The following is a 17,500-nucleotide window of genomic DNA, read 5'->3' as shown; positions in this document are numbered from 1 at the left end:
CTAATATATAATATTAAATCATATTAAACACAGAAGCCGTTAAAGTCCAAGCTCTTGTGTTTGTGTTCAGGGGGGAGAGCGGCCTGATGGGGCCTCAAGGATACCTGGGGCGTAAAGGGAACCGAGGTCGAGGCGTGAGTGTGAACGTTACTGTGTGTTCATGTGTTTTAATGTTTGTGCGAGCTTCATGCTGACGTCTGTTTCTCTGATGGATGAAGGGGAACTCAGGCCGGCCGGGAGAGTCGGGCGTGCCTGGAGAGCCAGGATACCCAGGACACACCGTGAGTCCATCTCCATCAGACCACCTTAACTCTGCAATACTACCTTAAGTTTCTTCAGCTTTGTTGACAGGAAGTTATAATTATTATTTCAACCTTTTAAATCACAGCTGACACGAAATACTCAGAAACCATTTCCCAGATTAAAGTTGTAAATATAAGATAATTCTTTTGGATATTCTCTGAGATGAAAGTGTTAAATTTACAAGAAAACACTCGCAACGCATCGGCCGAGATGCAATTACCAATAGTGCTGACGTTAGACTTCACTATGATGCTCTGAGGCAGAGCTGACAGGATTTTACTGATATTTCTAAATTGCAAAAGAAATAAGTTTTGTAGCAGATGGTTTTATATGAAGTGTCTGAGAATAACACACACATACCACCTTAAGTCCTTAAGGTGGATCGTGTATTGTGTATGTCTCCGCTGATTGAAGTCTCCTCTCCTCGCAGGGTCTCAGAGGTCCTCCGGGAGGCAAAGCGAAGACTGTAAGTCCACCTTCACACTCAGCTCAGCTTCACGTGTGAAACGTTTTATAATCGAGTCTTCTGTGTTTGTCAGGAGTGTCAGCTGATCACCTACATCAGAGACAACTGTGGTGAGTGACAGGAACTCTTCCATCAGATAAACATATTCATTGTTTCAATAACTGCAGTGCACTAAATTATTACAGTTCTTCATTACTCACGTTGTGTTTGCTTCCACACAGCTTGTGCTATCGGTACGTATCTCCTCTTTCACTGTAGCGGCAGGAGCTGGTGAGTACAAACATGATGACGCTCTTTATGTCACGTTAGTAATATTAATAATACATATTACACAGATTAAAGTGGTAAATACTGAAGCTCTGTGACACACGTGACGTGAGGTTCTCTTTGAACGTCTCGTAAAGAGGAACAAGTCAACAAGTAATCCTGCTTCTGTGTGACGTCGTGTTTAAGAGCCAGATTCACTGAAGGTTAAGAGAATCACATCTCTAACGGTTCATATGATCGGTGCAAATCACAGAGTTGTTTATTTATGAGATTAAAAAAAGCTGAGAGCTCGTGGACCGTAGAGAACCTCCCAGCTGGAGCGTAGTGGCAGAACCAGAATCTTTTCAGTGTCTGCTGTGTGCGGGGTGAGTCTGTCCGAGTCGTCATCAACCCCCGACTTTTCCCGCTCGCTGGGATTTGTCACGCCGCTGCCTGCTGCAGGCGCTCGTGTCTCAGGACGAGTCGCCGCTCCGCTGTGTCAGGCCGGAGCGTTTAGATGATTCACACAATCCTGAGCTGATATATGATTCACAAAAGTCTTTATTTTTATTCAAACAACAAAACAATCCAACAAACAATGTAGGCCAGAAATAATTAAAGATGCATATAAGCACGTCTTTAATATTTTATCTTTATTCTCTGGGCCGAGCAGCTCCGTCTGTTACGAGTCAACGAAACACTGACGACATCTTCTGCAAGAACATGAAACAAGTCAAAGTAACGATTCTGTTACAGAGACGTTCAGAGAGACGTTCAGAGAGACGTTCAGGAGACGTTAAAGAGACGTCACAGAGACGTTCAGGAGACGTTCAGGAGACGTTAGAGAGACGTCAGAGAGACGTTCAGGAGACGTTAAAGAGACGTCACAGAGACGTTCAGGAGACGTTCAGGAGACGTTCAGGAGACGTTAAAGAGACGTCAGAGAGACGTTCAGGAGACGTCAGAGAGACGTTCAGGAGACGTCAGAGAGACGTTCAGGAGACGTTAAAGAGACGTCAGAGAGACTTTCAGGAGACGTTCAGGAGACGTTAGAGAGACGTTCAGTAGAAGTTAAAGAGACGTCAGAGAGACGTTCAGGAGACGTTAGAGAGACGTTCAGTAGAAGTTAAAGAGACGTCAGAGAGACGTTCAGGAGACGTCAGAGAGACGTTCAGTAGAAGTTAAAGAGACGTCAGAGAGACGTTCAGGAGACGTCAGAGAGACGTTCAGGAGACGTCAGAGAGACGTTCAGGAGACGTTAAAGAGACGTCAGAGAGACTTTCAGGAGACGTTCAGGAGACGTTAGAGAGACGTTCAGGAGACGTTCAGGAGACGTTAAAGAGACGTCAGAGAGACGTTCAGGAGACGTCAGAGAGACGTTCAGGAGACGTTAAAGAGACGTCAGAGAGACGTTCAGGAGACGTTAAAGAGACGTCAGAGAGACTTTCAGTAGACGTTCAGGAGACGTTCAGGAGACGTTCAGGAGACGTAAGAGAGACATTCAGGAGACATTAAAGAGACGTCAGAGAGACATTCAGGAGACGTTAGAGAGACGTTCAGGAGACGTCAGAGAGACGTTCAGGAGACGTTCAGGAGACGTTAGAGAGACATTCAGGAGACGTTAGAGAGACGTCAGAGAGACGTTCAGGAGACATTAAAGAGACGTTCAGGAGACGTTAGAGAGACGTTCAGGAGACTTTAAAGAGACGTTCAGGAGACATTAAAGAGACGTTCAGGAGACGTTAGAGAGACGTTCAGGAGACTTTAAAGAGACATTCAGGAGACTTTAAAGAGACGTTCAGGAGACTTTAAAGAGACGTTCAGGAGACATTAAAGAGACGTTCAGGAGACGTTAGAGAGACGTTCAGGAGACATTAAAGAGACGTTCAGGAGACGTTAGAGAGACGTTCAGGAGACTTTAAAGAGACGTTCAGGAGACTGTAAAGAGATGTTCAGGAGACTTTCGAGAGACGTTCAGGAGACGTTCAGGAGACGTTCAAGAGACGTTCAGGAGACGTTAAAGAGACATTCAGGAGACGTTGGGCTGTAAAACACGGAGCAGGTCACTTAGACGTTTTACCTTCTTCTGCTCAACATTACTTCTTCTTTGTTGGTTTTCAGACCGGTCCGAGTGCCCGGCGTACCCCACGGAGCTGGTGTTGGGCCTGGACATGTCGGAGGACGTGACGCCGCCGGCCTTCGAGAAGCAGCGATCCGCCCTCATCTCTCTACTGGAGGACATCAACATCTCTGAGAGCAACTGTCCGACGGGCGCTCGCGTCGCCGTGGTCGGTTACAGCGCCTACACCAAGTACCTGATCCGCTTCCAGGACTACCACCGCAAGACTCAGCTGATGGAGCTGGTGAAGAACATCGCCCTGGAGAAGACGTCCAACCGGCGCCAGCTGGGGGCCGCTATGCGCTTCGTGGGTCAGAACGTCTTCAAGCGCGTCCGAGGCGGACTGATGATGAGGAAGGTGGCCATCTTCCTCTCCAACGGGCCGTCGCAGGATGTCAACGACATCGTCACCGCCATGATGGAGTACCGCGGCCTCAACATCGTCCCGGCGGTCGTCTCTCTGGAGATCGCTCCTGCTGTGGCTCAAGCGATGGAGGTAAGTTTGGTTTTCACTTTTCTTCCACTTTGGCTTCTGGACGTTTTCTACGAACCTGCTGATCTTGAATCTGACAAACCTCAGAGATCTGTGACCACAACTGTACTTCCTGCAACATATTTCTTCGAACGTCTCCCTGAAACAACACGTTCATTTTAATTTCAGTGTTTAATTTTCATTGTTTGTTCTCAGATCGACGACACGCGAACCTCCATCTTCACGGTGCTGGGGAGGGACACGGCTGCTGACCTGCAGAAGGTCAAGAACTGTGCGATCTGCTACGGTACGTATGAAGATATTTATATTACTCTATATAATTTTTCAGATGTTTTTATTGTGAAGTATTATTTATTACTGTTATTTTAACATGGTATTTCCATATAAACAAACAAACATAATAATAATAATAATCAAAAGACAGGAAAAATAAAATAAAATAAATAAAGGAAAACAATAGCTATAATAAGTATAATAAATTAAATAAATTGTAATATTTAATAATGGTCAATTAATTAAATAATAACACCTACATTCATTAGTATTTAATAATTAATCATTATAATTGATAACATAATTAATTTAAATATTAAAATAAAACCAACAATTAGATAAATAATATTTATAATATGTATTAATTACATAAATAATAATAATAAAATGTTTCAATGATTAAATTCTTCACAGCAATATGTACAGAGCCGTTGTGGTTATCTGGAGTGCTCTCATAATTACTGCACACAAACAGGAGAATGTTTACAGTTCTGTGAACATGATCAGGTTTCTGAGCTGCTGATTGTGTCTTCAGACCCCTGCAAGCGTCTGGAGCAGTGCGCCTTCATCCAGGACCCGGTGCCGCCTCAGGAGGTGAATGTGGACCTGGTGATGGTGGCGGACAGCTCCAGGGAGATGCAGGCTGATGAGTACGCCGGCGTACAGCAGCTGCTGGTCTCTGTGGTGGAGCAGCTGGCCGTGAGCTCGCAGCCCCGCCGGGCCGGCAGCCAGGCCCGGGTGGCCGTAGTCCAGCAGAGCGGCACCCAGGCCGCCAAGGTGGAGTTCGGCCTCGGGACCTATCAGACCTCCGCCCTGATGAGGAGGCACCTGCTGCGCAACATGACGCAGCAGGGCGGCTCCTCGGCGCTGGGACACACGCTGGAGTTCTGCCTGAAGGAGCTGCTCCTGAAAGCCGGACAGCCCCGCAAGAGTAGGGTGCTGCTGGCCGTAGTGGGCACCCAGACGGCCCATGAGGACCGAGCCACGCTGCACTACATCTCCCAGAAGGCCAAGTGCGAGGGGGTGGCGCTGTTCGTGGTGACGGTCGGCGAGCGTTACGACCGGACGCAGGTGGAGGAGCTGGCCAGTCTGCCCGTCCTGCAGCACCTGATTCACCTGGACCGCCTGAAGGCCGAGGAGCAGAGCTACGCCCAGCGCTTCTTCAGAGTCTTCCTCTCCGCCCTCAGCAGTACGACCTCACACACACTCACACACATACTTATCACTTCGTCTGCTTTCATATTCAGAGAATGAAAACCCAGAATTACTAAAAGATTAAGTCGAACATTTACCATAAAAACAAGTCGGATTAACGTCCAGCTCTCACATGACTTCACTATAACGTTTTTATTATTTAAAGAGTGACTTCTACATATATATATATATATAAGTATATATAATATATGTTCAGCCTGTTATGTGTTTTATATTAAACTGGCTCCACATTAACTGCTTTTTTAGTATCTTTCTTACTGAAAATACTTCTGTAGTACAATTAGTACAAGGACAGAATAAGAGCATTTACAGAACAATAATCAGTGTTGATGTAAATGAGTCTGAAGTACCATTATAACAATAGTATAAAATAGTATAAAATAACATTGGCACACCATTCTTGTAAATGTTTTAAACTATCAGAGCCATATTTTGAAAGCATGAGATCCACAATGGGCCCCTGTGGCCCTTCAACTGGTTTACTCCCTTTGCTACACATTCCTGGTCGTCTTTGTCAAACTCTTTATTGACCCTTGTATTTACGTTTACAGCCTCTTTATTGACCTCTTTATTATCTTTAATGTATAAAACACAGACGTCCAGATTCTTTTGGCAGAATCTTGGTTAAAGCCCGCTTCATAAACAAACCCCAGTTTGTTAAGTTTTATGAAACCTATCGGTTAAAGACAGTTTTTCTCCAATATATTCTTTAATCTTTCACTTTTCCACTAATTGTGTAAAGAACATGTGAACACATTTATCAGAGAAACTTCCTCTTGTTCCCGTGGTAACACCGTCTGTTTGATCTCAAGTTTTTCAAAAATACACTCTGAAAATGTATCCTAGTTACCTTTACACATTCAATGTGAAACCAGTAATAATTCACCATTAAAAGGCTAAAGTAAAGAGATATAAAATATCACCATTAAAAGGCTAAAGTAAAGAGATATAAAATATCACCATTAAAAGGCTAAAGTAAAGAGATATAAAATATCACCATTAAAAGGCTAAAGTAAAGAGATATAAAATATCACTATTAAAAGGCTAAAGTAAAGAGATATAAAATATCACCATTAAAAGGCTAACGTAAAGAGATATAAAATATCACTATTAAAAGGCTAAAGTAAAGAGATATAAAATATCACCATTAAAAGGCTAAAGTAAAGAGATATAAAATATCACTATTAAAAGGCTAAAGTGAAGAGATATAAAATATCACCATTAAAAGGCTAACGTAAAGAGATATAAAATATCACCATTAAAAGGCTAACGTAAAGAGATATAAAATATCACTATTAAAAGGCTAAAGTAAAGAGATATAAAATATCACTATTAAAAGGCTAAAGTAAAGAGATATAAAATATCACCATTAAAAGGCTAAAGTAAAGAGATATAAAATATCACCATTAAAAGGCTAACGTAAAGAGATATAAAATATCACCATTAAAAGGCTAACGTAAAGAGATATAAAATATCACCATTAAAAGGCTAAAGTAAAAATATATAAAATATCACTATTAAAAGGCTAAAGTAAAGAGATATAAAATATCACATTAAAAGGCTAAAGTAAAGAGATATAAAATATCACTATTAAAAGGCTAAAGTAAAGAGATATAAAATATCACTATTAAAAGGCTAAAGTAAAGAGATATAAAATATCACTATTAAAAGGCTAAAGTAAAGAGATATAAAATATCACTATTAAAAGGCTAAAGTAAAGAGATAAAATATCACTATTAAAAAGCTAAAGTAAAGAGATATAAAATATCACTATTAAAAGGCTAAAGTAAAGAGATATAAAATATCACTATTAAAAGGCTAAAGTAAAGAGATATGTCTTCAGTTTACTTTTGAAGATATTGAGCGAGCTTGCCTCCCTCTGCAGGTAAAGTGTTCCAGAGCTTTGGTTAAGTAAGATTTTGAATGCTGTACTTTCACTTGAAGAATTTCAGGATCTGAATACTTGTTTGTATTTCAGGTAGAACGAACACGTATCCTCCTCCGTCTTTAAAGCGGACGTGTGCCGAGCTGCCAGGGCAAAGTGGAGGACAGATATTCATAAACGGGTAAATTAATCTGTGACGATCATAACACATTAATCTGTCAACTTCTTTCTGTTGGGAAGTTGTTTTATTAAAGATGCTCAGTTCACAGCATCTCTATATTATATATATTATATATATATATAATATAATATATATATAATGTATATAATATATATTATATTATATATATATATTATATGTATAATATATGTATTATATATTATATTTTATATATAATATATATATCTATATATAATATATATATATATCTATATATAATATATATAATATAGATATATATATATAATATATATATATATATATATATATATATATATATATATATATATATATATATGATGAGACTTTAACGTGAATCATCTGTTGCTGTGTGTGCAGGCAGGGGACAGCAGTGTTGGACGAGGACGAGTTTAGAGACGAGAGCTTTCAGGAGCAGACGGGAGGAACGACTCAGACCGGCCAGCTGGACGTCATCGACACGCTGAGAGGAGACGGACAGAGATTTGTCTCACTGTATAATGGTAGCACACACACACACACACACACACACACACACACACACACACACACACACACACACACACACACACTGTCATCACACTCTTACAGATCATTTTGTCTCCCTGAGTTTCTGAGTGCATGTTTTATATTTCTGTCTTGATGCATCTTATTAACACTTTGTTTGTTTGTTATATGGAACAGATTGGACTAAACGCGTCTTTCTTGAATGATTCTGCATTTATTCCTCATCACGCATGTGTAACATGTAGCAGATCCAGTACAGATGTTAAGCTCAGCGTGCAGAGGAGGATTGTTGCTTGTGTTTGTAGTAAATGTGTGTGTTCTGCTTTCAGCCCAGTGTCAGCTGCATGCTGATACTGGTATCCCGTGCGGTGACTATGTCCAAGTCTGGTTCTTTGACAAACACATCGGTGCATGCGCTCCCTTCTGGTATGGCGGTTGCGGCGGTAACGTCAACCGCTTTAAGTCGGAAAAAGAATGTTTCTAGACATGTGGCGTCCATCGTAAGTCCTGAACAGTGTTGCTGTGGACTGCCTCATGTGAATGTGGTCTCATAACGCTGTGCTGCTCGCTCTCTTTCCTGATATCAATATCAGAGACACTTTGCAGGACGAAGGTAAATGAGAATATAAAGTAGATTCTATCCCTGCGGATCTTTCCTGGTTGAGTAGAGTAACAGAAGTACAAGTCTCAAACGAGCATCCTTACAAGGCGGCAATACCACCCCACAAATAGACGTGCAGGATTCTGACAGGACTTCTGTATATTATATATTTATATGTATATATATAATATACAGAAGTCCTGGGAGCTGCATTGTGTGCTCTTTAAATACCTGAAGCTTGTGACTGTCGTCTCCCACAGATCCCAACATCCTGCCAAAGCCAGAGCTGGCCAGCTTCGTCTCCAAAGGTAACATCTGATATTGTTTATTAAAGGACCGTGTTTCTGTTTCTACCTGTTAAATTATAACTACAAATAATATGTGTGACAGTCCTGACGAGCTTTTTCACCTTTCTTTTTATCGATCTTCCTGGAAGAAATTATTTCTATAAACTTTACATTTATATTTCTTCTGGTAAAGAAAGTCCCAGTATAGGATGCAAGTCAAGTTCAGTCATAAATTCTCAGCTTAGCAGGAATGGGAATCTACCGGTAGTAGCCACCGTAACGTCTCTCCTGTCTCCATCCAGACAGCTGCTTCCTCAGCCAGGACCAGGGCGGCTGCCAGAACTACACCATGGTGTGGTTCTATGACACCACACAGAACGAATGTTCTCGCTTCTGGTACGGCGGCTGCGGCGGTAACGAAAACCGCTTCATGACGCAAAACGAGTGCGAGAAATTGTGTCTGACGAGGAGCCGGTGAGGAGGAGGAGAACATCGCCTCTGTACACCGAACACGAGTTCTTCCAGGAGAAACAGCCGAGAGACTTTGCGAATGATTTAAAAACCTTTGTTCTGTAACTGATAAACCGTCTTCAGGGAAGTTTAAACTGTCCAAAACGTTTTTGAGTCATTTGTCACGAAGAAGAGTTATTTATTTTCACTTCTTCACGTGTTAAAACTCTTCTTCTTCTTCTTCTTCTTCTTCTTCACATCAGGTGCTATTTTTATGAAGCCAGTGGAGGCTGATGTAAACAAGTGTGTGTGAAGGAATCTAATATTGAATACAAATATTAAAGTGTTTCTATGTAAACGAGCTAAACAACAATAACTGGTCATAAATGTTTGATTCAACTCACATTCTGCAGACAGACAGACAGACACAGACAGAGAGACAGACAGACAGACACAGACAGACAGAGAGACAGACAGACAGAGACACACAGACAGAGACAGAGACAGACAGAGAGACACAGACAGACAGACAGACAGAGAGACAGACAGACACACAGACAAACAGACACAGACAGACACAGAGAGACAGACAGACAGACAGACAGACACAGACAGACAGAGAGACAGACAGACAGACAGACACAGACAGACAGACACAGACAGACAGACAGAGAGACAGACAGGCAGACAGACACAGAAACAGAGACAGAGACAGACAGAGAGACACACAGACAGAGACAGAGACAGACAGAGAGACACAGACAGACAGACACAGACAGACAGACACAGAGAGACAGACAGACACACAGACAGACAGAGAGACAGACAGGCAGACAGACACAGAGACAGAGACAGACAGAGAGACACAGACAGACACACAGACAAGCAGAGAGACAGGCAGAGAGACAGACAGAGAGACAGACAGCAATGCATCATTTTGTTAGAATGTACTTAATCCTGAGTTGCTCCAGGGAGACTGTCCCTGTACTTAGTTCGCTGTAAACCGCTCTGGATAAGAGCGTCTGCTGAATGACCTGTAATGTACTGAATGTAATGTAGTCACAAAAACTCCCCAAATTCCAAGAAAGTAAATCAGACTTGAGTCTCTGGTTCGTCTTCAGTGTCTTCACTTCTGATGCTGGAGAATAAAATGTCCCAGAGTTGAGTTCACTGTCTGTTCAGTGTCTCACTTATAAACAACTGAAGGCTCCGGTCCAGGTTTGAGCCTTAAAAGGTCTGAAACGTGTCTCACTGCTCAGCCTGTCTGTCTGTCTGAACCTGGAAATCACTGACAGTGTTCATCGAACCGATCAACGGTGCTTCATGTGAAAACACCATTAAAGAATTTAACGTTGGAGTTCCTTGTTTGTCTGATATGATTTATGAATGAATTATCTGTCGTGTTACCAGATTAAAATTAAACCAGATTAAAGTTAAACCAGATTAACATTAAACAAGATTAAAATTAAACCAGATCAACATTAAAATTAAACCAGATTAACATTAAACCAGATTAAAATTAAACCATATTAACATTAAACCCGATTAACGTTAAACCAGATTAACATTAAACCAGGTTAAAGTTAAACCAGATTGACATTAAACCCGATTAAAATTAAACAAGATTAAAGTTAAACCAGATTAACATTAAACCTGCTAAATTAACATGATTAAAGTTAAACCAGACTAACATTAAACCAGATTAACATTAAACAAGATTAAAATTAAACCAGATTAACATTAAACCAGATTAAAATGAAACCAGATTAACATTAAACCCGATTAAAATTAAACAAGATTAAAGTTAAACCAGATTAACATTAAACCAGGTTAAAATTGAACCAGATTAACATTAAACCCAATTAAAATTAAACAAGATTAAAGTTAAACCAGATTAACATTAAACAGATTAAAATTAAACAAGATTAAAGTTAAACCAGATTAAAGTTAAACCAGATTAACATTAAACAAGATTAAAGTTAAACCAGATTAACATTAAACCCGATTAACGTTAAGTCACATTAACATTAAACCAGATTAAAATTAAACCAGATTAACATTAAACAAGATTAAAGTTAAACCAGATTAAAGTTAAACCAGATTAACATTAAACAAGATTAAAATTAAACCAGATTAACATTAAACAAGATTCAAATTAAACCAGATTAACATTAAACCATATTAAAGTTAAACCAGATTAACATTAAACCCAATTAACGTTAAACCCGATTAAAATTAAACAAGATTAAAGTTAAACCAGATTAACATTAAACCAGGTTAAAATTGAACCAGATTAACATTAAACCCGATTAAAATTAAACCAGATTAACATTCATCCAGATTAAAATTAAACCAGATTAACATTAAACAAGATTAAAATTAAACCAGATTAAAGTTAAACCAGATTAACATTAAACCAGATTAAAATTAAACCAGATTAACATTAAACCATATTAAAGTTAAACCAGATTAACATTAAACCCAATTAACGTTAAACCCGATTAAAATTAAACCAGATTAAAGTTAAACAGATTAAGTTAACAGATTAAAGTTAAACCAGATTAACATTAAACCCGATTAACATTAAACCAGATTAACATTAAACCAGATTAAAATTAAACCAGATTAACGTACCAGATAAATGTAATAAGAGATCAATAAGAGAACAGATGTTTTGCTGCTGGTCACCAGATTTTATTCAACAGATGGACAAACATTGAAACATCTGCAGAAACAAAACATTTCTTTTGAAATTTTGTACAAGTTTCAAATCAAACTTTATATTAATCAGATTTAAAAATCACATATGTACACAAGAGAGGGAGGGAGACGGGGGTGAGAGAGGGGAGTCTTTGTTTGTGTAAATGTTAATAAACTGTTTATAAGAACATCTTTCGTGTCTAAAAGATAAATCAACTCCAGAAAGAGATTAAAGTTATTTATTGTCTCAGAGAACATAAAGACCAAAGACCAGACCCTCATGAAGACCAGACCGTCACAGTTCTTCTTCTAACATCATTTCAAACTATTACTGAAACTGAAATATTTCATTATAGATTTTGCTCCGCTACCAAACCATAAAACAAGAGACGAACATGAGTTTAAATATGTAAACACATCTCGTAGCTGCTGCTGGGATCCTGATCACGTGTTGGTTTGGTGCAGATCACACCTTCAGCAGGTTCAGCACTTTATGTTTCGCTGCTAACGCGGCGACACCTTTGACGTCTGCGTCACAATCAGCATATTAAGAGCACAGATGAGTCATGTGACAGGAGGAGGAGGTGTGCGCGTGTGTGTGTGTGTGTGTGTGTGTGTGTGCGTGTGTGTGCGTGCCACGTCACTTCCAGACTTTGACGATGCCGTCTCTGGACGAGGTGACGATGAAGCCTTGCGTGGTCTGAAAGGTGGCGATGTCAGTGATGATGTCATGGTGTCCCACAGGGAGGGACTCTGGGCCGCGGCGAGGCGAGTCCTCCACCACGCCGCTTTTCTGTTTACTGTGGATCTCCTGCAGAGACATCAGAGGGTTAACAATAATGTATTTTAGAAATGTTGTTTGTTGAAATGCTGTCTGAGAACGTTTTCTATATTAGTGTCTAACACTCTGAGTTATGATGTATGCAGAGTGCAGGGCGCTCTGAGTGCTCTGAGTTATGATGTATGCAGAGTGCAGGGTGGCGAGATGTTTATTATGTAAAGAAGTAGAAACTGTTCACATGTCCGTTACAATCAGACCTTTGCATCTTACTTTCTTTTCACATTTGCCGTCCGAAAGCTTTGTGTCCGTTCAGAATCATTAAGAAATAATTTCATACGACGACTCACTGACCAATAACATGACATAACTACTATGTGGTACTACCCCACTTCAAACTACTAAATGTAAATATTCAATATATAAAATATATATGTTTTAATAAATGAGTTCATAAATAATGATAATAAATGATTTTAGTATGTAAATATGTTTCCAGGCCTGGAGATGAGTGTAATGTAGCAGGACCGTGTGTTCTCCCACCTGCACGACTTCAGTGCCCTCGATGATCTTCCTGCTGTACAGGACGGACGGACAGTGCAGCGAGTCGGTGGCCCCTCCAGCCACGATGTACGACCTCTCCGGATACGCCAAGTCCCAGAACCTGCACGCCACAGCCAAGCATTAGTATGTTCGTTTAAAACAAGTGAGGAAGCGTCTGACGGAAGTTTGTTTCTTTTGCTTCCAATATTCACATTTCATCCGTCGGCCTCTGTGAGGCTCTCAGCTGCTTCTATTCATGTTCCTGTGAGTTTCACTGAGCTGCAGATGCTCAGTGTGCTGATGGACTGATGGAGTGTGTGTGTTGCATCGTTTGGATTCTAACGAGCAGGCGTGTGACCTGTTCCTTCTCCACTCAGAGCATCTTTTAAATCTAAATAAAAGATCTCAAAACCAAACAATGTGAAGAGAAGAGACCTGCAGGTTCATCTCACAACAACAATCTCTGAACACCAGTTCAGACTTGGTGTGTGAATGTGAGGACGGTCTCAGTCTCCTCCTCTGGTTTTAAATGCAGAGACACTTTCTGTCTTGAGTCCATCAGAAACTGAAAGATGAAAGGTGAAGCTGCAGAGACTCAACATTCAGAGTTCACTGCAGTCTGCCTCACTTCAGACTGAGCTGCTGTTTCAGTACGAGGCAGAGAGCATGTACCTGATCCTCATGTCAGATCCAGCCGTCAGCAGTAGAGGGTTCCCGTCAGCCGGGCTGCAGTAGATCCCGTGAACACTGTGAGGAGACGGCTGCAAAACAAACATCAAGTCACCTTCAAACACTTCCTTATATTCAGCCTTTAACTGAGTCCACACACACACACACACACACACACACACACACACCTGCATCTCAGACAGTGGAGGTGCAGAACTCGCCCACAGGGTGAATTTACGATCCCCGGTCTCCATGTCCCACATCGACACTTCATTATTCCCCTGGACAGCTGCAGACAGACAGACAGGGAGAGAGAGAGAGAGAGAGAGAGAGAGAGAGAGAGAGAGAGAGAGACAGACAGACAGGGAGAGAGGGAGAGAGAGAGAGAGAGAGACAGAGAGAGAGAGAGAGACAGAGAGAGAGAGAGAGACACAGAGAGAGAGAGAGACAGAGAGAGAGAGAGAGACAGAGAGAGAGAGAGAGACAGAGAGAGAGAGAGAGAGACAGAGAGAGAGAGAGAGAGAGAGAGAGAGAGAGACAAGAGAGAGAAGAGAGAGAGAGAGAGAGACAAGAGGAGAAGAGAGAGAAGAGAGAGAGGACAGAGAGAGAGAGAGAGAGAGAGAGAGAGAGAGAGAAGAAGAGAGAGAGACAGACAGACAGGGAGAGAGAGGGAGATAGAGAGAGACCAGAGAGAGAAAGAGAGAGAACGACAGGGAGAGAGATGGAGAGAGAGAGAGAGAGGAGATATAGACAGAGAGTAGAGAGAGAGATAGATACAAGAGAGATTCCTATATATATACATAGATATAAGATAGACAGGATAGAGAGATATATAAATATAGATAGAGAGAGAGATACGATATTATAATATATAGATACAACCTATATAGATATAGGACACCTATACAGAAGATATAGAGAGAGACAGATATATATAATAGCCAGATATAGAGAGATATACATATATATAGATAGAGAGCGAGATAGACATATATAGATAGAGAGATCGAGAGACATATAATATAGATCTCTATATATTACAGATATTAGATATATATATATATATATACCTAGATATATATATATACCCATATATATATATATTCCCTATATATATATCTATATATACAGATATATATATATACAACATATATATATATACATAGATATAGTACCCATATAATATATATATACAATATATATATAGATAGATATATACGAATATCTATTACATAGATATATATATGATGATATACAGATATATATACATATATATATATATATATATACTATATATATAATAATATATCTAATAGATCGAGAGATAGATATATAGATATAGATATATATATACATATATAGGGATAGATGATATATTATATATATTGAGATAGATATATGACACCTACATACCACTACAGGTATATATTCTAGATATATATATCCATATACCATATATATATATATATATATATACAATACCGACATACTTACATTTATAGATTATAGATATATAGATATATATATTATATATATATACATACATACAGTGATATTAATACTATATACATATATATATATATATGATTACCTACATTATATATTATATATACTATCTATACACATATATTATATACATATAATATACATATCATATATACGAGATATAGACATATAGATAATATATATATATATACATATATAGATACAGATATAGCTATAGATATTATACATACAGACCATCCAGATTTATATATAGATAATATATATACTATATATACATATAGATATCAGATATATATTAGATAGACCGACAGAGAGAAGAGAGAGAGAGAGAGACAGAGAGAGAGAGAGACAGAGAGAGACAGAGAGAGAAGACAGACAGACATAGAGACGAAGACAGAGAGAGAGAGAGAGACAGAGAGACAGAGAGACAGACAGACGTCAGTGGGATCTGAACATGACGACGGTCTTCTTCACTTTGTTTACTGAATTTCATTTTTTTCTTTCAAAGCTTCTTTAAAGTTTTCAAATGAAGCTGAATGTTTGTTATTTATATTTTATTACATCATCACCGTAAAAAAAAGAAGGAAAAAACCTGAAACAAAATCCTCAATTTGAATAAAGTGATTCATCAGATTCACTGATTATTATTAAATCTACTTCCTTTAATGAACACAACGAGGAGTCCCTGTCAACATGACGTGACCTGCAGACCGCTCTCACCTGCGATCACAGACGACTGGTACAGCGGATGCATCAGCAGCCGTCTGATTCGTGCTCGGGCCGGGTGGGAGTGGTTTGAGATGGGGAGCTGGAACCGCATATCCCAGCAGGCCATGGTGCCGCTGCTCGTACCTGTGGAAGAAACAGGAAGTTAAAAATGAAGTACAATAAATTGTGGAATACATCCTGCACTGACCGCTCAGCTGGAGAAAATGTTGTGCTAACTTTATATGTTAGGCATCATTTTGCTTTTACATGCTCACTGTTTTCAGTCCATCACAAGTTACTGGAAAGAATATTTGCAGTGAAGTTATAGAGAAGAAGTTATTTTCACCTTCACCAGTCTGTGCGTTTTTCAATCTAATTTTGACTTTAAAAATCAGAATAACTCTAAAAACTCATGTTTTACATTTAAATCAGAAAAACAGACCATCATTTACTCCTACCTCCTGCGGTTAGGGTAGAAACATCAGATTTCTATACTCAAGTTTATACTTGTGACTCGTTATCGTGTGACTTTCCTGTCTGACAGAAAGTGAAGAGGTGGAAACATTCTTAATAAAGCATCGACTTCCTGCTGGTTCTCCAAACGTCTGCTGGAGTGACACGCTGCCTGCAGCCTGCGGGGGCCTCTGCCTTGTAGTGAACTGTCCCTTTAACCCTGAAGCTGTTTGATGCAGAAATGACAACGAGGGTTAAAATCTGACAGACCGAGGCAGAGCCAGCACTGGTGCATGTCCACGGTGAAGGAGGTGATGAGTCCGAGGCGGAGGTCGTGGCGAAGCGTCCAGGCGTTGGAGTTGGAGCGAAGGTCCCAGCCAACCAGCGAGCCGTTGACGGTGGCGTACGCCAGCACCGACTGGGAGCCCGAGTTGAAGTGGTGGATGTCGACCGCACAGCCGTCGTCCTGCAGGTCCAGAGACCTGAGAGGCAGGAGCACACACACACACACACACACACACAATGAGGCACGTCACCCTGCAGCACAGAGGGTTCTACCTGTGTGTGTGTGTGTGTATGTGTATGTGTATGTGTATGTGTATGTGTGTGTGTGTGTGTGTGTGTGTGTGTGTGTGTGTGTGTTTCAGTCACCTGGTCTGGAACGGCTGAACTTTTGGGGATTTTGGAGGTTTGTTTGCCTCGACTGCCAACAGCTGGATGGATCCGTTGTCTGAAGCCACCGCCAAGTAATGTGACCCCTGACAGAAGGTCAACGTCTTGACGTGACCGCCGATACGAGAATACGTCAACACCGACCTGCAGGAGCACACAACCTCAAATAAACCTTTGAATGTATAAAAAGCTCCAAATGTAAGAGACACATTCAGTGAGGTTTAGGAAGTTTATCACACAAGAATCATGAATATGTTTATAAAAGTCATTAATACATTTTGTCCCATCGCTGTCGAAGTAATAAAGAAAAGCAAAAACTTCCAGACTCTTGAAGCTTTATCAAATCTGAATTATTACCAAACAATCATGGAAAATAAACTTGACAGAATTCCTTTAAAGCCACAGCAACACATGCAGGTGATCGTTC

The 17,500-nt window shown here is 40.1% G+C and overlaps 2 protein-coding genes across 2 annotated transcripts in view; one reads left to right on the top strand and one right to left on the bottom strand.

Annotated features, from left to right (window-relative positions):
* Nucleotides 1-9,512, top strand: part of col6a4a (collagen, type VI, alpha 4a) — a 53,989-nt gene extending 44,477 nt beyond the window's left edge. Inside the window, 13 exon segments of the mRNA XM_029452465.1 lie at nt 72-134; nt 219-281; nt 734-769; nt 843-879; nt 991-1,002; nt 3,137-3,630; nt 3,823-3,913; nt 4,436-5,089; nt 7,094-7,181; nt 7,560-7,702; nt 8,036-8,206; nt 8,568-8,615; nt 8,897-9,512. Coding sequence (XP_029308325.1) covers nt 72-134; nt 219-281; nt 734-769; nt 843-879; nt 991-1,002; nt 3,137-3,630; nt 3,823-3,913; nt 4,436-5,089; nt 7,094-7,181; nt 7,560-7,702; nt 8,036-8,206; nt 8,568-8,615; nt 8,897-9,072 — 2,076 coding nt within the window. The 3' untranslated portion in view covers nt 9,073-9,512.
* A 2,204-nt stretch (nt 9,513-11,716) lies between these two features.
* The window catches only part of pik3r4 (phosphoinositide-3-kinase, regulatory subunit 4), a 24,278-nt gene continuing 18,494 nt past the window's right edge, over nt 11,717-17,500 (bottom strand). The window contains exons 15-21 of the mRNA XM_029451694.1: nt 17,053-17,217; nt 16,672-16,883; nt 15,961-16,092; nt 13,923-14,023; nt 13,738-13,826; nt 13,066-13,186; nt 11,717-12,555 (exon numbers count right to left, since the gene is read on the bottom strand). Of these exons, the coding sequence (XP_029307554.1) occupies nt 12,385-12,555; nt 13,066-13,186; nt 13,738-13,826; nt 13,923-14,023; nt 15,961-16,092; nt 16,672-16,883; nt 17,053-17,217 (991 nt within the window). The 3' untranslated portion in view covers nt 11,717-12,384. The remainder of the gene's footprint in view (nt 12,556-13,065; nt 13,187-13,737; nt 13,827-13,922; nt 14,024-15,960; nt 16,093-16,671; nt 16,884-17,052; nt 17,218-17,500) is intronic.

Source organism: Cottoperca gobio, chromosome 16 (assembly GCF_900634415.1).
Source record: "Cottoperca gobio chromosome 16, fCotGob3.1, whole genome shotgun sequence".
Classification (NCBI taxonomy): domain Eukaryota; kingdom Metazoa; phylum Chordata; class Actinopteri; order Perciformes; family Bovichtidae; genus Cottoperca; species Cottoperca gobio.
Note: the sequence above shows the minus strand (reverse complement) of the source record. Positions and strands in the feature narration are given on the sequence as shown.